Genomic DNA, 26423 nt, shown 5'->3' with positions numbered 1-26423 from the left:
AAATGGACAAGAAAGGTCATTTGTGTTTATATGGCATACATAATTCACAATAACCAAAATTATATATAGTATGTATATATATATATATATATATATATATATATATATTTCCAAAACCAGGGGTTGCAGCATACATAACATTTATTGAAATGTCCATTAGACAAAAAAGTTACAGTTTGGGTAGTTTCAGACAACAAGGGCCTTGAAACTATAGCCAAACTAACTTTTTTTGTCAGATGGACTTTTTAAAAACCTAATGTATGCTGCAACCCCTGGTTTTGGAATTTTACTACACATTGAGCCTGGAAGGCAGGGCTCTGGTTGTGTGCATCAACTATAAAAGTCGCAGGTGTGGTCTATCCTTCCTTAAATATATATCTATCTATATATCTATCAATAAAAAAATGGCACCACCTTTAAAATAGGAGACTATGCCAAGTTTAGGGCTTGCTCACACTTGCTCGAAATACTTACGCCTATAGCGTTAATGCAGCTTAAAAGATGGTTGATATACATTTAATGAGCATTAAAAACGCTTCCCCAAACGCCCTATGTGTGTTTGCGACGCGGTTGGCAAATTTTTTTGGCCTGGTAAAACTGCACCACAAACGCCTACAATAGCTGGTTGTTAGGGAGGGGATGGGAAGTCGGCTGTCGAATCCATAGCAACTGATAAGTCATCAGCTGTTAGTGGGATTCCCCGCTGACAGCTGAATGTAAAAAAATTGCTGGGGAAAATGACGTGGTATGGATTTTAAAGTGAATTCCACAGCAAAAAAAAAAAAAGGCATGCCCCCGCCCCCCTACAATCCATACCAGACCCTTTTCCGAGCATGCAACCCGGCAGAACAGGAAAGGTAGGGAACGAGCGAATTACCCCCCCCCCCCCATCCTCCTGAACCATACGAGGCCACATGCCATCAACACAGGGTGTTGCTTTGGGAAACCTCAAAGCACCTTATCCCCAAGTTGATAGGGGACAAGGACTTCTTCCCCACAGTGGTTGCGGGGGGGGGGGGGGGGGGGGCTGCAGGCAGGGGGCTTATCGGAATCTTGAAGCCCAATTTAATAAGGGGGCCCCCAGATCTCAGCCCCCCCCCCCATATTAGTGAGTATGCACTTACTACTCACTCACCCAAAAAAAAAAAAAAAGAGTCAAAAGATATAAAAACAGACCGTTTTTGACAATTTCTTTATTAAAAAACAAAAACAGAAACAATGTCCCGTGGTGCGGTTGCGGGGCATTACCATGGACTTGAATGGGAGGCATTGAAAGGTTTCAAACACCTGACTCGACAGGAGGCTTCAATTTTGAAGCGACACGACGCTAATGCTTCATGTTTTACAATGTGAACAGCACTGTGTGCTTGCTGTCCATTGCATCATTTCCATAGGCGTTTGAGGGCCTTTTTTAACGCTCCTCAAGCACCTGCTTTTAATGCCAGTGTGAAGTCAGCCTTAAGATGGCACAAAATCACAGTGCAAAAAAGTGATCTTTAGAAGCAGTAAAATCTACAAAACTGATGTTACCGATTTTCATTTTTTTTTTTACCCAAGTAATAATACAGTAAAATTAAAAGAGCTTGTATTATCCATTATTCAATGTGCCCGCCCAGATGGCACAGTGTGAAGTAATTTTTCTTATTGCAGACTGTGTGTAAAAATGACTTAGATTTTCTTTAAATGGCATGAAAAATGCAAGCATCACTCTCTATTTTAACACTGCTTGATATTATGGGGCAATCTCTCCTGTGAAATTATGGTACATTTATTAGCTATAATCTGGTTTTCATATAACAAAATGCAGCTATATTCAGCAGGGTTTTCTTCTTCTTATGGAATCTATTCAACTTTCTTAATCAAGCTCTTGTGTATTTGTGGGTCAGGATACAGTGGCCTCTAAAATAAAATGGTCTTGGAACCACAAGCACAACAAACTCCATTTTCTTGGGCTTCAAATCAAAGAAAATGCACATGCAACACATAACCAGCACAGATGGAAAATGTATAAATTGCAAAAAAAAGATCCAAACATGAACTGCATTATGTTGTTGCTGCTCTTATCAACTATTAAGCAGTAACAAATGCTCTAATTGACAGAAGATGACAATATAATTGAAGAGCAGTCACTTGCCACTTGTATGGTCCCCTTTGCATTCATTTGAGCTGAGGGCACAGGGGTTATCAGAGAACCATGGTGTCAAGCAGGAAAGAAATTTGCAGGAAGCAAGTTGCATGTTCCATGTTGCTGTCATGCTTAACTCAGCAGAGTGATGACAGCACATACAACTACACAATACCACAGACTAATTACATTTGAGAAATCAGGAATGGTATACCACTAGTGAAAGGATGTAAACTAAGATAGCAATAGCCAGATTGTGTTTCTTCTCATTTTACCCCAAATTCACTGCACCGGAATGACCGTTGTTGGTCTCAGCCTTACCACAATGGTTGCCAGAAAAGACTTTATACAACAGATGGCAAAGTTCACAGAACAAGAGAAACTTGCTTGATTAGTGGAAGCTATGCCCAAAAGGATTTTTTTTATTATTGCTAAATCTAGCATTTCAAGAGAACCCGTCATTAGTCACTTAAAAAGACTGTGCTTTATAATTATGAAGCCTTTTTAAAACTGCTCCTTTATGTGCTGTATACTACAGATAGTAAGTATCAGCATACTTCACAACTAATACAGATTTTTTTTTTTGTAACATAAGCAGAACTCGGCAGACAGACAGACAACTTCTTGGCAAGTCCAACAAAGCGGATTCATAATTATATTTTAGCTGAAGTTTAAATAAGGCCCGAAGCTTTAGCTTGAGGCCCAACGATAGACGATATTAGTGTAACATTAATTTCAGCAAGGGGCTGTTAAGGTAAGCAAAAATTTGATGCAATCTAAAATCCTTAGAGATCACAAAAAAACATCACTTCGGACAAAACTATATAAATTGTATGTTAAGTCATAACACTGTTGTAAATATTCATGGCTTCTGAATCTTCATTTACCCATGTATGCACGTGTAACCCAAATCCCTGAATTCACAGGTAAACCATGATGCAGAAGTCATTAGTGTTTCTACAGGTACAGCCACGTTCAAAAACCTACTTGTAAAGGCAGCTGTATGTGGCATCTGTGGCACCCCAGGCACAGAAAAGCATCAGGGATTTCATATTTGCATATACAAAAAAGGGATTGCTGGAAAGCCTAACCAATCCTCCCAATAGTGTTCAATAGGTAATACCTACTCACTCTGAAGAAATCAAAAATAAACCAACAGAGTGATACTCATATGGCAAAAAAAACATATAAATAGAAAAAAAGGGCATATAGAGAGAGATGCCCAAAAGCGCCATATCCTATAGAGTATAGAGGTATAAACTGTATGATTTTTCCAAAGAATACACCCACAAAGTTCCAAATATAAAATAGAAATTTTTTGAATCAAGGAACAAGGGAGCTAAAATAACAACAAACCTTCCACCACGCATATTCAATAAATGTATAATTTATATTTGGAACTTTGTGGGTGTATTCTTTGGAAAAATTATACAGTTTATACCTCTATACTCTATAGGATATGGCGCTTTTGGGCATCTCTCTCTATATGCCCTTTTTTTCTATTTCATATTTGCAGCCTCTAGATGTCTATGTGCATGAGGCCTTAAGCCCCGTACACACTGGGTGAATGACGGGAAACATCGGCCAGTTTAAAAAAAAAAAAAAACGGCCGCCATTCGGCCCATGTGTATGCCACCCTGTCCAACGAGCATGCTGGAAAACCAACAGCCGTCCGACTCCCAATCAGCACTCTCAGCCAATGGCAGAAAACGCTGATCGGAGTGTTCTGGTGAGAAGGGGCATCCCCCCTATCAGAACACATTAGCTCAGCAGGGGAGATCGCTGCACCAAATTTGCATAGTTAGTACAGCGGTTTCCGACCTGAGCGGATGTTTTTTTTTCATTCAACCAGAAAAAAACTCATAGTGTATACCAGGCTTCAGTTGGTTTCTACCTGGTTAGAAACAATTGCTTTTCGTTTACATTAGAAGAGCGGCTAGCAAGTCTCTGCTGTCACATAAAAAAAGGGCTTGTGATTTCAGTAAAATTTTAGGATGAATACCTTCTCAATACCTATAGCTACAAAGTACAGCTGCATGATTGATCGTTAAAAAATCGTGATCTCGAATCGACCCCCACGATCTTAATCCAGCATTTCCACGATTCATGTAGAAAGTGAAGAGCCATTCAACTGCTCAAAGCTGTCAAAGAAAAAAAGGGCAGCCGGCAATGTTTATCAACAACACTGCTCAGCTGCTGAAAGAGAAAGATAAAATAAAAACATTGTATCTTTCTGTTTATTCATTAAGACTCCGATCACATTTAGGCATCCTGGATCGCGGGACGTGCTTGCGATCCCCGTCACTGCCAACGGCACCTGATCACGCCATGATTTTGCTGCGATTGTCGCCCCACGAATCGCAGTAAAATCGCACAAACAGAATCATGGGACGCCTGATCCAGGGCGCCTAGATGTGAACGGAAAAGATATAAACCTGTGCTCATATCCCAATAGCTTGTTCATGTATTTGAACTAACAGGTGCCAAAGGGGTGTGACCGAATGTTAACACTACAAATTCTGGACGGACCCTCTCCACACTACTACACCCTTTGGGCAAACTATGCAATGAAAAACAGGGATATTTAGCTCACATATATTGCAATACATGTTTAGGCTGACCAACTGTGTCAAAGTTCAAATATATGAACAAGCGATTGGGATTTGAGGACAGGTATATCGCTTTTCTGTTGTAACGCAGGTCATTGACCAGATCTGAACCTAGTTGATCTCCCCCACCTTGGGTCTTTATGCCCCATGTTGGCATGGTGTCCTCCGCAACATTTGCAATGGCAAGGCAGTGTAGGACTGGCCAGAAGAGGGATTACTTTGATGCAGTTGGTCAGCCTGAACATGTATTATAATATATGTGAACTAAATACCAGTTTTCATTGCATAGATTGCTGGAAAGGGTGTAGTAGTATGCAGAGGGTCCGTCCAGAATTTGTAGATGTGAATGGAGCCTTACAGATCAAAGGGATAAACTTCAGTCTGCAAATTAAGTCCGTTTAAAGCAGCTTTGAAGTAAACAAAAACATTTTTTTTACATTTTTTTTTGGGGGATTTTGTTAAATTGTTTCTCTGTTTAACCCCTTAATAACCCCTATTTTTACTCTAATCAGCCTTATTAACTCCTTATTCTCCTTCTCCATTTCATTATTTTCCTGATGATTTTTAATTCTTAATATTTACTTCTAACTTTAAACTATTGATAATTAAAACGTATTTTTTGTTTGCTTTGTTCATTAATATGTTTACACCTTTAACATATATTTACATTATTTTCCATTGAAAAAAGCGCTAAATTATTTAAAAAAAAAAAATGTATTTCATTTGTAAAATACGTTTTACCACTTCTGACGGGTGAAGTAAACAAAAAAGTTGTAGTAGGCATTGGTAATTAATATCAGCGAGTAATTAAAAAAAGACCCTAATATAACTTTTTCATTTCTTTACACGTTACATTATTTTTCATTACACTTCTTTAAATTTGATAAAAGCAAAGAGTAATATGTCTTATTTTATAGCCAACTTGATTGATAACCTAATGTTTAGGGGTTGTAAATCTTTAAAATAAAAAAGTTCTTCTGAATCATGATCTTTATTGTAAGCAAAAAAATCATGATTCTCTTTTTTTTTTCTCTCCAGAATTGTACAGCTCTACCACAAAGGCATACCTAGACTTGTTGTAATGTTCCCTTACTGCTTGTTCATAACGGGTGCTTTAATGTGTATATTTTGAGCACAGGTTCTCTACAAATTAAAAAAATAAAAATAAAGGAGGAAGCATCAATTACTAATCACTACACATAAAGGTTTGGTTCACACCTGTGCAGCTGCCATTTGTGTCAGGCAGCCCACTGAAATGCAGAAATGCAGGGAGAGAATTCCCCAATCCATATTTTAAAATCATGCTGGAAAGGAACCAAATGGTGCTGCGGTACCATGTGGCATGCGAATGCCAAAATGTGGGCGTTTTCCTGATGCATAGGGGTGCCGTTAAATTTAGGTACAGAATTTTTCTCTCACATATCGGGATTACGCGCGCATTCCCAACACGCAATAATGTATGGTAATTTGAATGCAGACTTACCCTGGAAGCTACCCCATTGCTTCCCATTAAGCATACACATGAGAAATCCAGACTTCAGTGGTAAGGGAAGCAGCAAGCAGCCTTGCACCAAATGCATCAAACTGGAAAAAAATGCGTGGTTCACAGTTTGAGGCATTGCACAATATGATACAAAATTCTTCAGTTAACCTCAAGGGTAACCCCCCAAGCAAGCCTGCTTATAATTTATGTACTGCTATTTATCCCAAGGTCTATTATCTCAGATCACAGTAGGACCACATCACATATAGGCATCTTGACACAATGTAAAGCACGTGTATAAAAGTGGGATTTCTGCTTTTAAATTTGGAAACAGAATAAACAGGTCCTACATGCTGAGTTGTAGGTGTGCAGAAACATATTTCTGGGTAGAGTACAGTTTGAACTTTTTATAATGCTGTATGACCTGATCTGGGGACATAAAGGAAGATCTCCAACAGTGACAAAAACAGCAATAAAACACTCATCTTTAAGTTGAGTAGGAAGAGACTAAATCCACCATCAGCTGTTTTGCTACCATACATACAAAACAAGCAGTGCTACATAAATTATTTATATTAAAGGAAAAGGGACAATTCTAGTACTTTAAAGGTGCTTAAAGTATTAAAAAATATTCATCAATATGACATTAAAAGTACATGAAATCCAAAAAATGTTTATTGGTTCAATCCTAAAAAACACATTGACATATAAAAGAAGAGAGAGTTTTTGCATCGGGAAGTAAACATTGCTTAAACTCCTGTCCACGCTTGATGCTGACCGGTTTCGCCGGGGTGTGGCTTCTTCAGAGACAGCGCCAAACTCATTACTACTAATACACAAATCAAAATCAATACACCAGAATACATTGTATATGAGACATGTTATAAACAAATTATGCCTATGTCCAAAAATGTGCACCAAGAAAGGGGAAATCCATACTTGTGGCATGATGCCAAAACTGAAAATTGAGGTTGTATAAGCATGAGACTAGGAGCCAAGAACATGCGTCAGGGGTATGAAGCCCAGTGCCTGATGGTCACCCGTAGAGAGGGGTAAAAGGAGCTAAAATATCAACAGACATGAATCTGTATTAACAATAAATTTACTGAAGTAAAAGGAGGAGACAACTCCTTCAATATATATATATATATATATATATATATAATTAAATAAAGAACCAGTTCAAGGGTTTACTTACACTCTGTTTATGCTGTTCAAAAACAGTAACACTCAAGGGAGATGGTTTTTATACCTGGTCAACAGTGCAAAGGTTATAGAGCGCGTTACATAGAGCAAAAACACGATCATTTGTAGTCTTGCAGCGAGGTACAGTATGACTATCCTCCAACAGATCATGGAGGCCATCTGCAAAAAGGTTTAATCAACAGCTGAACAACCTAAAGGGATACAAACGAATAGATCCCTATTAGAACACATTGACCTCAGATAAAACAGAGCAAGAGAGAGATGGAAAAACATATATGTCCCGCCAAATCAGCTTATCCTGAGCATAGCATCCGTTCAAAATCCTAAAAATCTACCTTTGCACTGGAAGACCAAGTCCTGCAGTGGGTACTGCATACCAGTTTTCCTCCGCATTGTGCTCCCTAAAACACCCCTCTCAATCCGGCCGACGCATGGACGTACAGACCGGATGCGGAAGTGACGCTAACAGGAAACCAAAACCCGGCTCAAGCACTCTTCGATGCGTCTCACTGCGGCCAAAGCCACGCCCATTGCAGGCGTGCCAGCGTGGAGAGAGATGTTCAAACCTACCGTGGGATGTCTAAGCCGGAGGTCAAGTCCCAAGCCAGAGAACACAATGCACCCAGTGGGGCGGCACCAAGGAAAACCACAAACTAGTCATAGAAACCCGGACCCCTCGGCTATTTATCAGAAATATTGGTATTTGTGAACATCTGATTGTAAGATTAACAAGTATATTAGATCACATCCTGAGATAACATGTAAGCATTCCAAGTCACTTAAGAACAGTTTGGTGAAGAGCCATCACTCTACCAAAACTCCTGTTAATTTACGAGTGGGTTAATTTCCTTGTGGAAGTTGCAGTTACTGTCCCTTTATCATCAGGGGTAAGGAAATTGCACTCCCGAATAACTCAATATGGAAATCTAGACACAAAACCACGTGCCAAACGGTGGGTGTTGTCTATATTTTCAAGTGTAAATGTGGTGCTTTTTATATAGGTAAGACGAAACGCCCCTTTTTTTAAAGGATAAGGGATCATGTTTCACTTATTAAAAGTAAAAAAATGGAAACACCGATCAGTCGGCATGTTGGCTTGTATCATCAATTTGACTTGAGGTCTTTTGGCTTTTTTGCATTGGAACATGTACCAGCTCATGAAAGGGGTGGAGACATTGACAAAATATTGTTACAGATTGAAACTAGATGGATTTATTCCTTAAGTACTACAAGATACCCAGGACTTAATGAGGGTATAAGCTATAAACCTTTTCTTTAATAATTTAATTAATCTCCCCTCTTTTTGAGGGATTGTGCCCACTATGGGATTTTCTAGCAATGTGCCTATATGGTCCTATGCTAGGGACTTTGCCACTATGGGATGTTTCAGCGGTGCGCCTGGTGCTCCAAATTTTTGTGTTTTATGTGTCTTTCTTTTTTATTTTCTTTTGAAATTATGATATGTATATCGCGATTTTGATGTTGAATTATGATACTGATTTTTGTCCTGATGGCCATTTACTGTTATGCCTTATGACTGTTGCACATTTTCAATATTATATTCTTGTATTTGCTGATGTTTATGTTAATTGTAGCATATCACGCCTTTATGTCTTTCTAATGTGCAGAATTTATTTCAGCTTCCCCTTCTTTACATGTTTACATTTTATGCCTACTGGCACCTTCTCTTTATTTGAGCCTGAGCAGGTAAGTGGGTCATGGGTTGGTGGTGTTTCTCCTAAGTGCCACATTTTGGGTCCCCGTACGGACACCCGAGGCGTCCGGGTTTCTATGACTAGTTCATGGTTTTTCTTGGCGCCGCCCAGCTGGGGGCGTTGGGATCTCTGGCTTGGGACTTGACCTCCGGCTTAGACATCCTACGGTAGGATTGAACATCTCTCTCCACGCTGGCACGCCTGCAATGGGCGTGGCTTTGGCCGCGGAGTGCTTGAGCCGCGTCTTGGTTTGTGGAGGAAAAACTGGTATGCAGTACCCACTCCAGGACTTGGTCTTCCAGTGCAAAGGTAGATATTTTAGGATATTGAACGGATGCTATCCTCAGGATAAGCGGATTTCGCGGGACATATATATATATATATACATATATTTGTTTGTATCCCTTTAGATTGTTCAGCTGTTGATTAAACCTGTTTGCAGAAGGCCTCCATGATCTGTTGGAGGATAGTCATACTGTACCTCGCTGCAAGACTACAAATTATCGTGTTTTTGCTCTATGTAAGTGCTGCACGCGCTCAATATCCTTTGCACTGTTGACCAGGTATAAAAACCATCTCCCTTGAGTGTTACTGTTTTTGAACAGCATAAACAGAGAGTGTAAGTAAACCCTTGAACTGGTTCTTTAATTAATATATATATATATATATATATATATATATATATATATATATATATATATATATATTGAAGGAGTTGTCGCCTCCTTTTACTTCATTAAATTAATTGTTAATACAGATACATGTCTGTTGATATTTTAGCTCCTTTTACCCCTCTCTACGGGTGACCATCAGGCACTGGGCTTCATACCCCTCACGCATGTTCCTGGCTCCTAGTCTCAGGCTCATACAACCTCAATTTTCAGTTTTGGCATCATGCCACAGGTATGAATTGTCCCTTCCTTGGTGCATATTTTTGGACATTCGCATAACTTGTTTATAACATGTCTCATATACAATGTATTCTGGTGTATAGATTTAGATTTGTGTATTAGTAGTAATGAGTTTGGCGCTGTCTCTGAAGAAGCCACACCCCGGCGAAATCGGTCAGCATCAAGCGCGGACAGGAGTTTAAGCAATGTTTACTTCCCGATGCAAAAAGTCTTTCTTCTTTTACATGTCTATGTGTTTTTTAGGATTGAACCAATAAACATTTTTTGAATTTTATGTACTTTTAGTGTCATATTTATGAATATTTTTTGATACTTTAAACACCTTTAAAGTCCCAGAATTGTCCCTTTTCGTTTTCTACATTTATGGGGATGCTGGTGCTATAACTACTTGATCACTGGTTCCCTTCACGAGTTTCTATATATTTATATTAAACCCAAATCATATAAACAGTGTTCAGTGCTGAAATTGCACTATTTTTGTGCCTTTAAAAGAAAAAACAGGATTTCTGTTACTCAGCACAAAATCCCTTTCTCTGAGTTCACGGACACAGCCTCTTCCTATTCTTGACCATAGAGTTTATATTGCCACCTACAGGAGCAGGACAATAGCGATAAAAGAAACTCGGCACTGCCTATGGGCAGTTGTGCCTGGTATAAACTCTCTCTCTGCTATAGGCAAACCAGTTAACAAGCAGTACCAACAAATAATCGCAAACTAGAGTAAGATCAAATAGTATTACAACCACTGTTACTCACTCACCCAGCGCTATGGATAATGTTAAAAAAAGTATAAAATATATATACAACCCCGTATGGGTGTAGCTGCTGCTATAAGAGAACCAGAATACTATACAACATGTGTTTATAGTAGATACTATACAACATGTTGTATAGTACCAACAAATAGCAATCCAAGTGGCTCTTCTTATTCTCTGCTGTAGGGATGTCCCAAAGCAGTGTAAAAAAACGAGGGGAGTGAAACTGGAGTCAAACAGCCAACACACGCACAAACAGGCCAACAGGAAAACCACGCAAAAAGAAACAGTCCTCAAGAGGAACAAGAAATATCTGCCTGCAAATTTTAACGGCCAAAAGAAGCATGCAAGAATGCACAACCATCCACCTTATAAATATTTGGTGAAGTGTGCACAGACAACCAATTAGCTGCCTTACAATATTGAGACATGGACGCTTCATGTTGGAACTCCCAAGAGTCACTAATCGCCCTGGTAGAATGTGTCGGGGAAGAGAGGAACCCGAACCTTAATGGTGAGCCACAGTCTGCCTGAATCAACTAGAAATAGTGACAGAAAAGGATGCCAGGCCCTTTCTCAGCCTGTCTGTGACCACTAAGAGAATCCCATCGCCGAAAGGAAGCTGTAGCAGACAGATACACCCAAACTGCCCTCAACCACATTCAAGGAATGCAGGGCAACTTCCTTAAGATGTGAGAGATGCTGGCACTGAGAAGGCAGGACAATGTCCTTATTTAAATGAAACTCATACACCACCTTCGGAAAGAAGGACAGACATGGATGGAGAGCCACCTTCTCCTTTTGTAAGACCAAATAAGGAGACCTACAGGACAAGGCCGCCAGCTCCGACACTCTGCATGTGGAAGTGACAGGCCGCCAACGGGAAGATCCTTAACGTATTTAAAAGGAGGCTTCTGAAAGACTGAAAGGACCACTGCGGCAAAGAAGAATGTACAAGAGGAGCCACATGTGGAAACCCTTGAATGAAGGTAGGAATCAAATAGTGCATGGACAATGAACACTGAAAGAAAATTGCAAGAGCAGAAACCTGGCCTTTAATAGTATTTGTAGTGATTTTTTTCCCCATGCCCTGATGAAAAAAAGTTGAATTTTAAGCCACTGAGAAACAGTGGATGGACACCCACAGCTTTGCACCATGGTATGGCCTTCCACGTGTAATGATAGATCTTCCTAGAGGTAGATTTTCGCACTTTAAAGTGATAGGAATTACTGACCCTGACAAACTTTTCTCCCTCAGAACCTGGCTTTTAACGGACAGAAAAGCAGGGTGGAAGATTGGCTCTTGAGACAGAAGATCTGACTTGAGGCTAAATGATGTCAGTGAGGTACCAGGGTTGGAATCCGGGGATACCAGAATGACTGTAATCCCTTTGGCCTCTAGCCTGCACAGAAGACAGGGGGCAGAAGCTTGAGAGGAGGTAATGCAAATGTGAGACGATACTGGCTCCACAGCGCCACCAAGGCATCTGTTGTGTCCCCCAAGAGATCCCTTGCCATGAATCTCGACACCTCCCTGTTAAAACAAGATGCCACATCCGGAGTGCTCCACCATAGGCATATCTGATAAAATACGTCTGGACGCAGAGATTTCTCTCCTTGATCCAATATTTGTCTGCTGAGGTAGTCCACCTGTCAATTTTCCACACCTGGAATGTGCACAGTGGATACAGCTAGCACGTGATGTTCTGCCTACTAGAGAATACATGAGGCCTCCAGTGCCGCTGCCGCACTCTTTGTTCCACCTTGGTAGTTTACATAGGCCAACATTGTGGCATTGTCAAACTGAATGCTGATCGGGTGTCCCTAAAGAAAATCTGTTCACCATTCCAGGCACAGCCTGATCACCCAAAGCTCCAGCACACTGATTGGCATTTGAGGTTCTTCCGGCGTCCAGCGACACTGGGCCAAGTTTGAAACCAGAGCCCCTCCCAGCCGGATAGGCTGTCGTGTGTAGGGATCACTGTCCAATGTACCGGAAGAAACGGCGAAGAAGACTGCAGCAGCCACCATATCAGAGATACAATGGTTTTTTGACCCAGGTCCAAAGATGTCGGGGACTTGTCCCACTTGGACAAGATTTCCTTCTGCAGAAACCTCATGTGGAACTGCATGCATGGGAACAACCTTAAAGGTAGACACCATCAGGTCAAGAAAAGGCATGCAAGACTGCAGGGAGGGCCACCTGCAGGACATCAGTAGTTGAATCGCTGACTGAAGCTTCCAAAGTTTGACCAGTGGGAAAAACACCTTGGTATTTAATAAGTTCAGAAATAGAATCAGATATTCCAAAAGCCTGGTCAGTGTCAGAGTGGACTTTTGGATGTTTAGGATCCACCCAAACTCTTGTAAAGTACAGAGCCTGATCACCATGTCGTCCGTCAAAGCCAAGAGAGTCCATGTTCGTAGAAGCAGATCCTCCATATAATCCATCACGGTAATCCCCTGTTGTCCCAGCAATTCCAGAACCTGAACCTGTACCTTGATGAAAACCCAAGGAGCAAAGGTGAGACCAAAGATGAGCGCCACAAACTGATAATGTGCCTTCCCTACTGCAAAGCTTAAGAAGCATTGGTGCTAAACCCATTCAGTGAGTCTGAGACACCAGAGCTGTGGACAAAACCGGCCATAGTGCCAAGCCGGCAATCGTAAACATCATGCGCGTGACCAATTCCACCTTCCTCTTCGCCGGATCCTTAAAGGAAGGAGATTACTCCACAGGTGTCGGTTTCTTTATTCAACATTGAAAAGGGAAGATTCGCCAAAGGAGAGGAGCTTCACTTTTTCAAAACAGCTTTTCTTGAAAGCTAATGCACTGAAAAGCGTTTCCGGACCACAAAAGGAGTGCTTTGGTTGTTCCCATTCCATGTAGATAAACTTGTCAAAATAAGTGGGATAGGGAAACACCTTGGCCGCACAAGCCGGCTTGTGCATGCCAAAGGGGAGAGTCGTGTCCTTGGCACCTTCAGAGGTATTCTCAACTTTTAAGGTTTCCCGCACTGAGGTAATAAGTGCGGCCACCAGCGCCCTTTCTTGTTTGATGACAGCCATGGAGGACTCATCCATGCTGTCAGAAGGATAGGAGATTGCATCATCAGGGCCCTCAGGAAGGGCGACACTTGCTGCAATAGAACTAGAGTCACGGTCAGATGAGGCCGAAGAGGAGGGTGAGGGTAGGGGCTGTTCTTGCTCACCTTACGTCCCAACGCCACCTTCACCTGGGAAATAGAAGACTCCAGGACCACCAACAGGGCATCAGGGGGAACAGAGGACCGAGAAGGACCTGCCACCTCCAGAAGGGAGAGAGTTAGGGAGGTGTAATCCTAGGATTCCAAGAGGGAGAAAAATCCACCAGGAAAGCCCATCAGAGAAATATAGCGCCACCATGCAGAGATAAAGTATACCCCCACAGAACCTACCACTGCCCAGAATTAGGCACAGGAGGAGAATGACTGGGAGCCGTCACACCACAGGGAGAGCAGGAGTGAAGATGCCACATACAGATCACACCAGACCTCAAGGAAACCCGGGAGGAGCCACCGTCCACAGCAAGCGGGGGGGGGGGGGAATCTAAGATAGCTGCATGCATCTAAGATAGCTGTCAATGTGCTACTACAAAAACATGGCAGCCTCGACCCCTGCCCACAGGACACACAGTGCCCACAGCCTATGAGTTCGGCACAAAAATGGCTGTTGCAGGGAACACTCGGAAAATCACCGTCAGGCCGAAGCAAAAGGGCGCCTGCCGTCGCCAAGCAGCTGCAGACATCTTAGTGCACTGTAAGGAGGGCACTGCCCCCTCCCCTTCCCTCTCTAAGTAACACAGGTACACTGCAAAGGGTACTGCTATCTCCCCCTGCAGCCAGTTAATCCAGCATGTGCAGACCAAACAGAAGGAAAAGAAGGGAGGTCCCCAGGCACTTCACAGGGTGCCACACTAGAAGATATGAACACAGCCCGCTGGCAAAAGAGTGGGGGGCCCAGGTAGTCACCTGGTAGCAACAAAAGCCTGAAAAAGAAGGAGTACCCCGCAGGGCAAACTAACCCAGGGAGCACCTGCACCCCACACTGTGCCCTGAAAGGGTGAGGGGGCCAGCAACTTACCAGTTCCATGGAGAATGTGGGTGATGTTACACTGACCGATCCGCCTCCCAACGAAGTGGGGGGCTGTCAGCCAGGGTAGCGCTGTGACATGGATGTTAAGAGAGCAGTCATTTAAGACGTTAACCTTCCTGGCCCCCCTGGTCGCGGTGGACCCATACCTAAAGTTCTGCATGTGCTCGTTGGGCAGAACGAGAGGACTACTGGATGTAGATTGCCCAGCCCAGCTGTTGATTGAAGATCTCTGCAGGAAAGAAAAGAAAGAAAAAAAAAAAAGGGAATGGAACTACAGGTCCCAGCAGGGAACTAGGTCCTTACTTCTAAAACACTAGGAAGAAATGACTGGTTTGCCTATAGCAGAGAGTGGGGTTATACCAGCTAGGACTAGCCATAGGCGGAGCAGAGTTTCTTTTCTGCCTAGTGTCCTACTCTTGTAGGTGGTGCTATGAATCCTATGGTTGAGAATAGGAAAAGGAAGTGTCTTTCAATGAACAAAAGAGAAAATACAATGCTTCACTGATACAATCCATAATTAAGTGTCCTTGTGTTTCAACATTACATTACTTCAATTCTTCTCACATTACACCACTGATGTGACAAACAAATATGCAGTCTTAACACCCCAGGTGACACTCACCAGCTTTTTTTACTGTCTATGCCCTGGCTGTAGGGATAAGCCCATGCCTCCCCCTCCGCATGTACAAAAGGGGCATGTATACGTACACCTGGGGGGGTGGGGAATGCCTCTGCTGCCTATCCTCTTTTACAGCTTCCTGAAGGGATAGACCAGAGGGGTTCAGATTCCTGTCCGAACACACCTGAGCTTATCCCTGCCTAGCTAGAGATTTTTCATCTGAGTGACAACCTTAAAGTTAGGACAGAAGTTGTAGAAAAAGAAAACCAGGCGTGAGAAAAACTGAGGTTGCCATAGGTATTCCTTCATGAAATGCTAGTTGCTGGGCTGTTATGTTGTTCCTCTTGGTTCAATATTTTGAGGGAATGACCTGGAACTAGAATTTTTCAGATCTGCATACTAGTTCTGGGTCTGTGACTTAGAAAACACTAAAGCCAGAGGTCAGCATAACAACCAGGCAAATAGCATTTACAAGATGGTCAGCAACAAAAGCCACCCTCACATAATTATTGGTTTAATACAAGGAAATTATTCAATCCAATAATTTAAAGAAAAAAAAAAATCCTGCTAAGCTTATGGCAGGGCATAGCCCTCTACTTACTACTCTTACCTTTTTGTTGTTTTCTTTAATATCTTGAGGATTCAGAGACTTGTAGTCACTGAAGGAGAAAATGGCAAAGTGGGTAGATACAAAATTTGACTATGAAAATAATATATATATTTTTTTTTTTTAAACAAGTTGAGTCTAAAAATAATAATAAAAACAGATACAATAAAATTGTATGGCAAGTAATTTTTCAGGAATTCAATCAACAAAACTAATAGGGTGGAAAATTAAAAACAGGCAAAAATATATTAATAAATGCTATGGCTATGGCTGTTTCAGTGCCTACAGCTTTTTAGTCTAAAATAGGAGGCAAGGACCAGAGACGAGCTTTGACAGCCAAATTTGCCATGTGGTAATCCCTTGTCGTCAGCGTTCAAAGACCTACAGGCTTATTTCTCTCATCTCATTTCAACACGAACAAAATTTTTAATAGCATCTTGAGGTCAGTAGTTTCTATAGGATTAAGGAAGAAAAAATTATAAATGAGATGGGAGCCTAAAATGAAAGGGGGACATTGACAGTTGCATTGTAGGCTGTTAACACTTTCTCAACCAGCATTCCACATGCCATGCTACAAACGTTATAAAGACCTCCCAAAACTTTCTGACAGATCTAAAATTGTAAGACAGGGCAGTAAAATTATGAACTTCCCAAATAGCATACATGAACTTTCTTGCTCCAGTGAGGTTCTTCATGTTTTGATTGTGCCAATAGAAAATATTCATGTTTTTTTGCCATGAGGAGTAATAGACATATTCAAGGACTGAGTAACGATTACTAAATCCAGGAGACAGGCAGTACTTTTTACAACAAGCAAGAACAATTAAAGTAGAACTGCAGCCCAAAAAGTTTTCTTGTTAGCTAGAATGGGGAAGGGTTTGCTAAGTTTTCGCTGCTGTTTGCATCCCCTTTTGGTGGATTGACCATAACTTTCTGTCCTAGTGGCACCAAATGCCTCAATGCTAAATTAGGCAACTTAAAAAAAAAACCCAAGAGAGTCTTCTCCACTCTACCAGAAAAGTGTTTTAATTACTCTCTTTTTTAAAGATTTCCCATAATTTTTTTATTCGTGGCACAAGTTAAATTGACAGAAGTCCTCCCCAATGAGGACACAAATAGCTGTAAAAAAAATGGCAGTGGTTCTACACCTTTCCTACTCTATCCAAAATGCAAAAACAAATGTTTTAGCTAAAATGTGACCCTAAAGCTACATCCACACAGGATGTTTAAACTAGTGATCGACCTATATCGTTTTTTTTACTGCTGATACCGATATTTTGGTATTTTTTTTTTAATGTCCACAGGTACTGTGGTGGAGGTATCTGGGGGTCTAAAAGACCCCAAACCCCTCCTCTGCACTTAAAGCATTCAAAACGCCAAGTTTGGCTGTAAGTTTTTGAATTTGCCCCGCCAGTACCCGGAAGTGATGTCATGTCATGACATCACTTCCGGGTACTCGGCGGCGCCGAATTCAAAGAAACGGAGACTCGGCCAGATGGCGACGGTGCAGGTAGGATGCCCGGGTCTCCCGGTGGGACAGGAGACCCGGGCAAGCCGCGGAAGGCGGCAGGAGGGGGCGGGACGTCCCCTTCCGCTCCTTGGAATGACAGCCGAGCGGCTTCACAGCCACATCAGTTGTCATTACAAGTCAGCCAACCGTCGGCTATGGACACCGGTACGGGGGTGATGCCTCTAGCTGCAGGCATCACCCCGGCAAATGCACTTTCCCGAAATATCGGCAATATCGGTAAATCAAAAGGCCGATTTCGATATATCGGGCAAAGTGCATATTGGCCCTCGATACATCGGCTTTGCTGATAATTGGTCAATCCCTAGTTTAAACCCTGTGCATTGCAGTGTTTTTAAGTGGGCAGAAAATACAGGCGTACTGCCCAGTCCCACTAACAGCAGCTTGTAAAAGTCTGATAGGCTGAAACCTGCAGCAGCTGGATGGTGCACCGAGTAGTACAAAGGTTTAGGACAGTATGTGCCAAAGTCCAACTGCCTGGAACACAAGAAGTTTGCGTTCTTAGCATTTATCCCTGAGCGCATAGTGACCTAAAAATTGGTACCACTTGGTGTACCATCCAGCCTCAGCAATGCTCGGCCTCTCAGAGTTATACAGGTTGCCAGTAGTGGGGCTGGATGGTGTGCCTATACTTTCCGCCAGCAAAGAAATGCTGGAATCTCATGCACAGGGACTAATGCCTAGTGTGGATGAGGTCTAAACAGACATTTAAATTGTTTGGTAACCCCTGAATTGAAAAATGAACTAAGCATATCTCTGTACAGTGTGTACTTGCCTCAATGCAAGACACCTAGTGGGATTTCTATCTGCCCTCTCCTCTTTATGCAAACTGGACAAGTCACTTCTGACAAGTTATGCCGACACCACAGAATCCCAGCATACCTTCAGCAAAAAGAAGGTGATTAACAGCCTACGATCTGCATGTTTCCCTAGGAGACTGTGTGTGTGGGGGTGTCTATTCCCTTCACTTACACTCACCAGACACTTTTTCTTCCACATTCTGATGCTCCGTTTGTACTTCAGCAAGCCGTCTTCACCACATCTAGATGCCTAAATGCACTGAGTTGCTGCCATGTGATTGGCTGATTAGCAATTAGTGTTACCAAGCAATTGAACCGGGTTACCTAATTAAGTGGCCTGTGAGCGTAGGTCTCAGATTACAATCAGTTCTCTGTGATATACTATACAGTGTGTGACATCAGATCCCCACCCCTGCCTTCTGAAGCCCAGAAATGCTGTGTAAAATATGTGCTTTAGGAGGCTGTAGATAAACAGGTACAGCTTAAATGAAGTAAATAGCCTCTTTGTATCATCTGAGGCGATTTTCTTAACTGGGTATATATTTTGGTATTTTGTTCATTTGACTGTTTAAGAAATAACCAAGTATTTTAAAAGGTGTGTGCATGTTTATTTACTTAAATGTATATTATTTTACACATAACAGTCATGATATGTAGATAGCTGTGCATGCAATGTTTTTTAAAAGGAAACCCCAGAACTACCTCTTTTCACTGACTGTCTCCATTTTAATGTCTTATTAGGTTTCAACTACAGGTTGGCATATGCATCTTAACATAATGCACTTTGCAAAAGAAAAAATAAACAAGGTCTCCAATGAGGCTAAATACATGCTGTATGTGTTTTTTGGATCTGTGTCTATATTAAAAATTGTAATCACCACTATGGGTGGCAATGGATGTCATGGAAGTTACGGAAAGATGATTTTGTATTCATTGTTTATGACTCAAAAGGTAAGCTCAAAAGTCAGTCCAAGCTTGTTGAGTAAATATATTCATGTATTAAAAAAAGGTATTAAACAGGGGGGTGCCGATGGGTTCTCACTTCATCTAGATGAGCGACAAGAATTAAGAAACCGAGAAGTAGGGGGGGAGCCAGGTGTGGGATAAGAGGGAAAGAATATAGGGGAAAAGAATGGAGTAAGTTTCCAACTTCTCATATGAGTAATTTATATTGAACCCACAAATTGAATTCCCTTTGCATGTTGTCTAATATGCTCTTGCTGACTATCTTACAACTGCAAACCCATACAAGTTCCAATTGCATTGCAGTGTGGAAGGGAGCTGTCCCTACACCCCTCCCTACTACTATTTCCTAACTAATTCAGCTGTGTGCTTAATTTTGATATCCTGATATTACAGCATATTCATATGAAAGTTCAATGAAGAACTGTAATACAACTTTAAGAGTATATGCATTTACACATATTGCAAAGATGTACATACAGTGCCTTAAAAAAAGTATTCAGACCCCTTGAAAATTTCCATATTTTGTCATGTTAAAACCAAAAACGTAAATGTATTTTATTGGAATGTTTTTGTGATAGACCAACACAAAGTAACACATAATTGTGAAGTGGAAGGAAAATGATAAATGGTTTTCAATATTTTTACAAATAAATATCTGAAAAGTGTGGCATGCATTTGTATTCAGCCCCCTTTACTCTGATACCCCTAACTAAAATCTAGTGGAACCAATTGCCTTCAGAAGTCACCTAATTAGTAAATAGAGTCCACCTGTGTGTAATTTATGTCAGTATAAATACAGTTCTGTGAAACCCTCAGAGATTTGTTGAAGAACCTTAGTGAACAAACAGCATCAAGAAGGCCAAGGGACCCACCAGACAGGTCAGGGATAAAGTTGTGGAGATGATTAAAGCAAGGTTAGGTTTTAAAAAAATATCCCAAGTTTTGAACATCTCATGGAGCACTGTTCAATCCATAATCCGAAAATGGAAAAAGTATGGCACAACCACAAACCTACAAAGACATCACTGTCCACCTAAACTGACAGGCCGGGCAAGGAGAGCATTATTCAGAGAAGCAGTCAAGAAGACTTATGGTAACTCTGGAGGAGCTGCAGAGATCCACAGCTCAGGTGGGAGAATCTGTCCACAGGAGAACTATTAATAATGCACTTCACACTGGCCTTTATGGAAGAGTGGCAAGAAGAAAAGCACTGTTGAAAGAAAGCCAAAGAATTCCCGTTTTCAGTTTGTCATGAAGCCACGTGGGGGACACAGCAAACATGTGGAAGAAGGTGCTCTAGACAGATGAGACCAAAATTAAACTTTTTGGCCTAAAAGCAAAACGCTATGTGTGGCGTAAAACTAACACTGCACATCACCCTGAGCACACCATCCCCACCGTTAAACATGGTGAAGGCAGAATCATGTTGTGGGGATACTTTTCAGCAGGGACAGAGAAGCTGGTCAGAGTTGATGGGAAGATGGATGTAGCCAAATACAGGGCAACCTTAAAAAGAAAACCTGGCAGAGGTTCACTTTCCAGTAGGACAACAACCCTAAACATACAGCCAGAACTACAATGTAATAGTTTAGATCAAAGCATATTCATGTGTTAGAATGGCCCAGTCAAAGTCCAGACCTAAATCTAATTGAGAATCTGTGGAAAGACTTGAAAACTGCTGTTCACAGATGCTCTCCATCCAATCTGATAGAGCTTGAGCTATTTTGCAAAGAAGAATGGGCAAACATTTGACTCTCTAGATGTGCAAAGCTGGTAGAGACATACCCAAAAAGACTTGCAGCTGTAATTGCAGCAAAAGGCGGTTCTACAAAGTATTGATTCAGGGGGGCTGAATACAAATGCATGCCACACTTTCAGACATTTGAAAAAAATTTTGAAAACCATTTATCATTTTCCTTCTAATTCACAATTACAGTATGTGCCACTTTGTGTCGGTCTATCACATTAAATCCCAATAAAAATACAATAAAAATACATTTAGGTTTTTGGTTGTAACATGACAAAATGTGGAAAATGTCAAGGGGTAAGAATACTTTTTCAAGGCACTGTAAATTATTGTTGCGCTTAAAGAATTTATTTGAATATACTTGAATAGCAAACTGTAGATCAACTCACCTAAAATAGTGTGTGCAGGATTTTTTTCCCAACATACAGCATTCATGGAAACTGACTAAATTTTGAAAATTTGGATGTCCATGCATTTTGCCTGCACTGTAAAATGTTAAAAATTCATGCAAACCTATGTGGGGGGAACTAGCCTCCAATGAGACAATATGGTAGCTTTCTTGGGAGACAGATCTTATAGGTGTGTATACTTACATCAAGTCTGATCTAAAGTAGTGTAATATTGCACAAAATGCCAAGCCATTCCTCCATGAAGTGGTGAAGTTGGTTATTTTAACACCTCGGTAGGTTTTTGTTACTTCCTTGCACCATGCGAGCAGCGACTGGCTAGCGTTGGGTAGTCTCCCCAGAATTGGGCTTGGTAAAGGGCTTGGCTGAAAAAAAAATAAAAAAAAAAAAAAACACAACCACATCAGAAGCTGAATTAAATTAAATGAAAAATCATCAAGCAAAAATAAACAATAATTTACAATACAGTACATACACAAAGAACAATACAGCTAGAAAGGTTTGTCATTAATCCAGCTAGATAACCAAATTATACAGACAAGTTTCAACACACAAAAAAAAAAAAAAAAAAAACTTATAAGCAATTAGGATTGGCCATAAATTGTCAGACAATGTAAGGTAATAATGATCTGACCATCTACACAATTCTTATATCAGAGGCCTATTGGTCAACTAATGTCTATAGCTACCCTAAAGGAAAATTCTAAAATAAAGTATTTTTGCTTGTATCGTCCCTTGTTGAATATTGTGACTATTATGAATATCATTGTATTAAGTGTCCATTCACCCTACCGTGACTTGGTCCGTCGCGGTCCATTGTGTGCTACAGGAACCGTTCTAATAGGAGCGACACAAGTCACTCCGACTTAGAAAAAGGTTCCTGTACTACTTCGGGGTGACCTGGAGCGACTTGCATAGACATTCATTATATGAAGTCCGTGCAAGTCGCGCCGAAGTCGCCCCCGAAGTCCACCCAGCTCCTTCATTCACAGAAGCTGTACTACAGCTTCTATGAATGATACAAAAATCTATGAATGGAGGACAGGCATATGACTGAAAGGTCCATCCCCTCCATTTATACATAAACGTACAGTGGTGATCGAAAGTTTGGGCACCCCAGGTAAAATATTGTATTAATGTGCATAAAGAAGCCAAGGAAAGATGGAAACATCTCCAAAAGGCATCAAATTACAGATTAGACATTCTTATAATATGTCAACAAAAGTTAGATTTTATTCCAATCATTTATACTTTCAAAATAACAGAAAACAAAAAAATGGCGTCTGCAAAAGTTTGGGCACCCTGCAGAGTTAATATCTTGTACTGCCCCCTTTGGCAAGTATCACAGCTTGTAAACGCTTTTTATAGCCAGCCAAGAGTCTTTCAATTCTTGTTTGAGGTATCTTTGCCCATTCTTCTTTACAAAAGTCTTCCAGTTCTTTGAGATTTCTGGGCTGTCTGTCACGCACTGCTCTTTTAAGGTCTATCCATAGATTTTCAATTATGTTGAGGTCAGGAGATTGTGAAGGCCATGGCAAAACCTTCAGTTTACGCCTCTTGATGTATGCCCCGTGGATTTCGAGGTGTGTTTAGGATCATTATACATTTGTAGAAGCCATCCTCTCTTTAACTTCAGCTTTTTCACAGATAGCATCAAGTTACCATCCAAAATTTGCTGAAATTTTATTGAATCCATTTTTCCTTTTACTCGTGAGATGGTCCCTGTGCCACTGACTGCAATACAACCCCAAAGCATGATTTATCCACCCCCATGCTTAACAGTTGGACAGAGGTTCTTTTCCTTAAATTCTGTGCCCCTTCTTCTCCAAACGTACCTTTGCTCATTCTGGCCAAAAAGTTCAATTCTAACCTCATCTGTCCACAAAACTTGTTTCCAAAATGCATCAGGCTTGTCTATATGTTCATTGGCAAAGTTCAAACGCTGATTTTTGTGGTGAGGATGTAGAAGAGGTTTTCTTCTGATGACTCTTCCATGAAGACCATATTTGTACAAGTATCTCTTTAAAGTGGAATAGTGTACCACAACTCCAGTGCCTGGCACTCTTTCTGGAGGGATCGTGCAGTCAAACATGGGTTTTGAATTGTTTTTCTCACAATCCTGCGAGCTGTTCTGTCTGATATTTTTCTTGGTCTTCCAGATCTTGCTTTAACTCCCACTGTTCCTGATGACTGCCATTTCTTAATCACATACGAACAGAGGATATTGACATCTGAAAACGCTTTGCTATCATCTTATAGCCTTCTCCAGCTTTGTGAGCGTTAAATATTTTCAGTTTCAGTTTTCTAGACAACTGCTTACAAGATCCCATGGTGCTGATCGTTGGGGCAAGGTCAGATGAGTCTGGGCATTTAAAACCTTTGAGGTTGACATCCCCTGGTCTTCCTAGACGATGATTGAGAACAATCCATGACACATGCAGGTCTCAGCCTTGCAAAGGGGGCAGTGCATGCTATAAATTCTGCAGGGTGCCCAAACTTTTGCAGACACCATTTTTTTGTTTTCTGTAATTTTGAAAATGTCAATGATGGAAATAAAATCTAACTTTTGTTGACATATTATAAGAATGTCTAATCTGTAATTTGATGCCTTTTGGAAATTTTTCCATCTTTCCTTGGCTTCTTTATGCACATTAATACAAATTTTTACCTGGGGTGCCCAAACTTTCGATTACCACTGTAGACCTTAAAGAATGCAAGTCATTTGACACATATTAGTCCCATGTACTTATAGACACCTTAGACTGAAATTAGACCCATTATAAGCTCAGTTTCAAACACAACAATTCAGCCACATATAGTTCAGGAAAAGTGACTTTCCCCATAAGTTTACCAAATAGAAACAAGGAACTATAGTACACCATTTGTTTCAGTGATAATGACAATGGGAGGATTGGATGCTCACAGAAAGTAGGATAGGAAGATGATAAAAGCTTTGATTTAAAATGTATAGTGTTCACATTGGCTTAACATTTTACAGAAATGTAATAATGGATTTCTGATCTGGACAAGTTAGAATAGAATAGCAAAGGAGTTCAGAACTTATAAAAATGCTTATGAAAATGTAAATACCTATGATCTCTGGCTGCATGGCACAGTTAATGCATGCATAGCAAACTAATAGTGGAAGTGAGCAGATCATATGACAAATGTCATCAATTTATTCGCTTAAACTGTCTTGCTGTTTCTAAACCTTCTGAATGAAAACTATAATACTGTTATTTAACCACTTCTATACTGGGCCTATTCTGGCACTCCTCTCCTACATGTAAAAATCATAATTTATTTGCTAGAAAATTACCAAGAACCCCTAAACACTAATATATATATATATATATATATATATATATATATATATATATATATATCTATCTTTTTTTTTTTTATATATTTATATTTAGCAGAGACCCCAGTGGAATAAAATGGTGGTCAATACAACTTTTTATGTTACATGGTATTTGCGCAGCAATTTTTCAAATGCATTTTTTTTTTTTTTGAAAAACCACTGTTTCATGAAAAAAAAAAAACAAAACAAAAGAAACATTAAAGTTAGCCCAATTTTTTTGTAAAAGGTGAAAGATGATGTTACACTGAGTAAATAGATACCCAATATGTCATGCATAAAAAATTGCGCACACCTCAGATATGGCGCCAAACTTTGGTACTTCAATATCTCCATAGGTTTTTTTTTACCAGTTACTCCTTTAGAGTTACGGAGGAGGTCCTGGACTAGAATTATTGCTAACAATCACGGCGATACCTCAAATGTGTAGTTTGAACGCTGTTTACATATGGGGGTGCGATGTATGTATGTACGGAGCGGAGGTCTGCATGGTGCTCGCTGGCCAGAGTGGGGTGACCACTGGATCTAGATTATCCAGCCCTTTGCCCACTCCAGCAGTTGATTGTAGATCTCACGAGAAAAAAAAAGGAGAAAAAAATCTAAAATCTACACAGAAAAAATTGCCAGGACCAGAGATCCCAGCAAGGAACTAGGTCCTTACTGCTGACTAGGCAGAAAAAAACTAGGTACGTAAAGCAGAGAGAGAGTATACCCCCTGGGACTGCCCATAGGTGTAGCCAGACTTTTTTTCTGCCTAGTGTCCTACTTCTGTAGGGGTCAGTATAAACCAATGATTAAGAAGATCAGGAGCTGTGTCCGTCAATGAATGAAAGAGAAAAATGCAATAATTAATAATTTACATCTTTAAAAATCTAAAACAGGTATGGTGGCACTCATGTGTCTTGCAGTGGACACAAGTTAAAGCAACAGGGTTCTATTGTAAACTATTCAAAAGAGCTCAATTTGTTTTTTTAAGTGAACAGACCAATAAACCGAAAATCCACTCAATTCCAACACGCCCTAGGGATGATATCACACAGTGCAAAGGTAAAAAGACACAAGATAAGAAAAGGTCAAATAAGAAATGAACTACAATAAAAGAAGGTGTATTGCATCCTAACTGAAACTGAAATATGCAAAAGTGGGTAATATATACAATTTGGCAAACGCAAGGAAAAAAATGCAGTATATCTGTAACGCTAACAAAATGACTGACAGTGCACATGGTACACACCAGGAGGGAGTGTTCTCTACCCCGAACCATAACAAAGCAGCCACAACTGAACATTGTGCAAGGCCAAACCATGCATGTGCCATAAACAGAGTGTAAGAGCATAAATGGCAGTTTAGAAAAAACATGGACAATGGATCCAAGGAAAACAGACTCTGCAAAAAGTTGGAAATACACCGAGTGCAAATAAGAGGAATCAGTACCCCATTAACAGCTGGA

At 40.7% G+C, this 26423-nt stretch overlaps 1 protein-coding gene across 5 annotated transcripts in view; it reads right to left on the bottom strand.

Annotated features, from left to right (window-relative positions):
* The window catches only part of EHBP1 (EH domain binding protein 1), a 739122-nt gene that overhangs the window by 318509 nt on the left and 394190 nt on the right, over positions 1-26423 (bottom strand). For all 5 annotated transcript variants that reach the window (XM_082251356.1, XM_082251359.1, XM_082251357.1 and 2 more), the window contains 2 exons: positions 21799-21977; positions 16168-16216 (listed from right to left, as the gene is read on the bottom strand). In XM_082251356.1, coding sequence (XP_082107482.1) covers positions 16168-16216; positions 21799-21977 — 228 coding nt within the window. The remainder of the gene's footprint in view (positions 1-16167; positions 16217-21798; positions 21978-26423) is intronic.

The sequence above is a fragment of the Pelophylax lessonae genome (assembly GCF_965119305.1).
Source record: "Pelophylax lessonae genome assembly, chromosome: 3".
Lineage (NCBI taxonomy): Eukaryota > Metazoa > Chordata > Amphibia > Anura > Ranidae > Pelophylax > Pelophylax lessonae.
The sequence above is the reverse complement of the archived record's forward strand: the minus strand, read 5'-3'. Positions and strand labels throughout refer to the sequence as shown.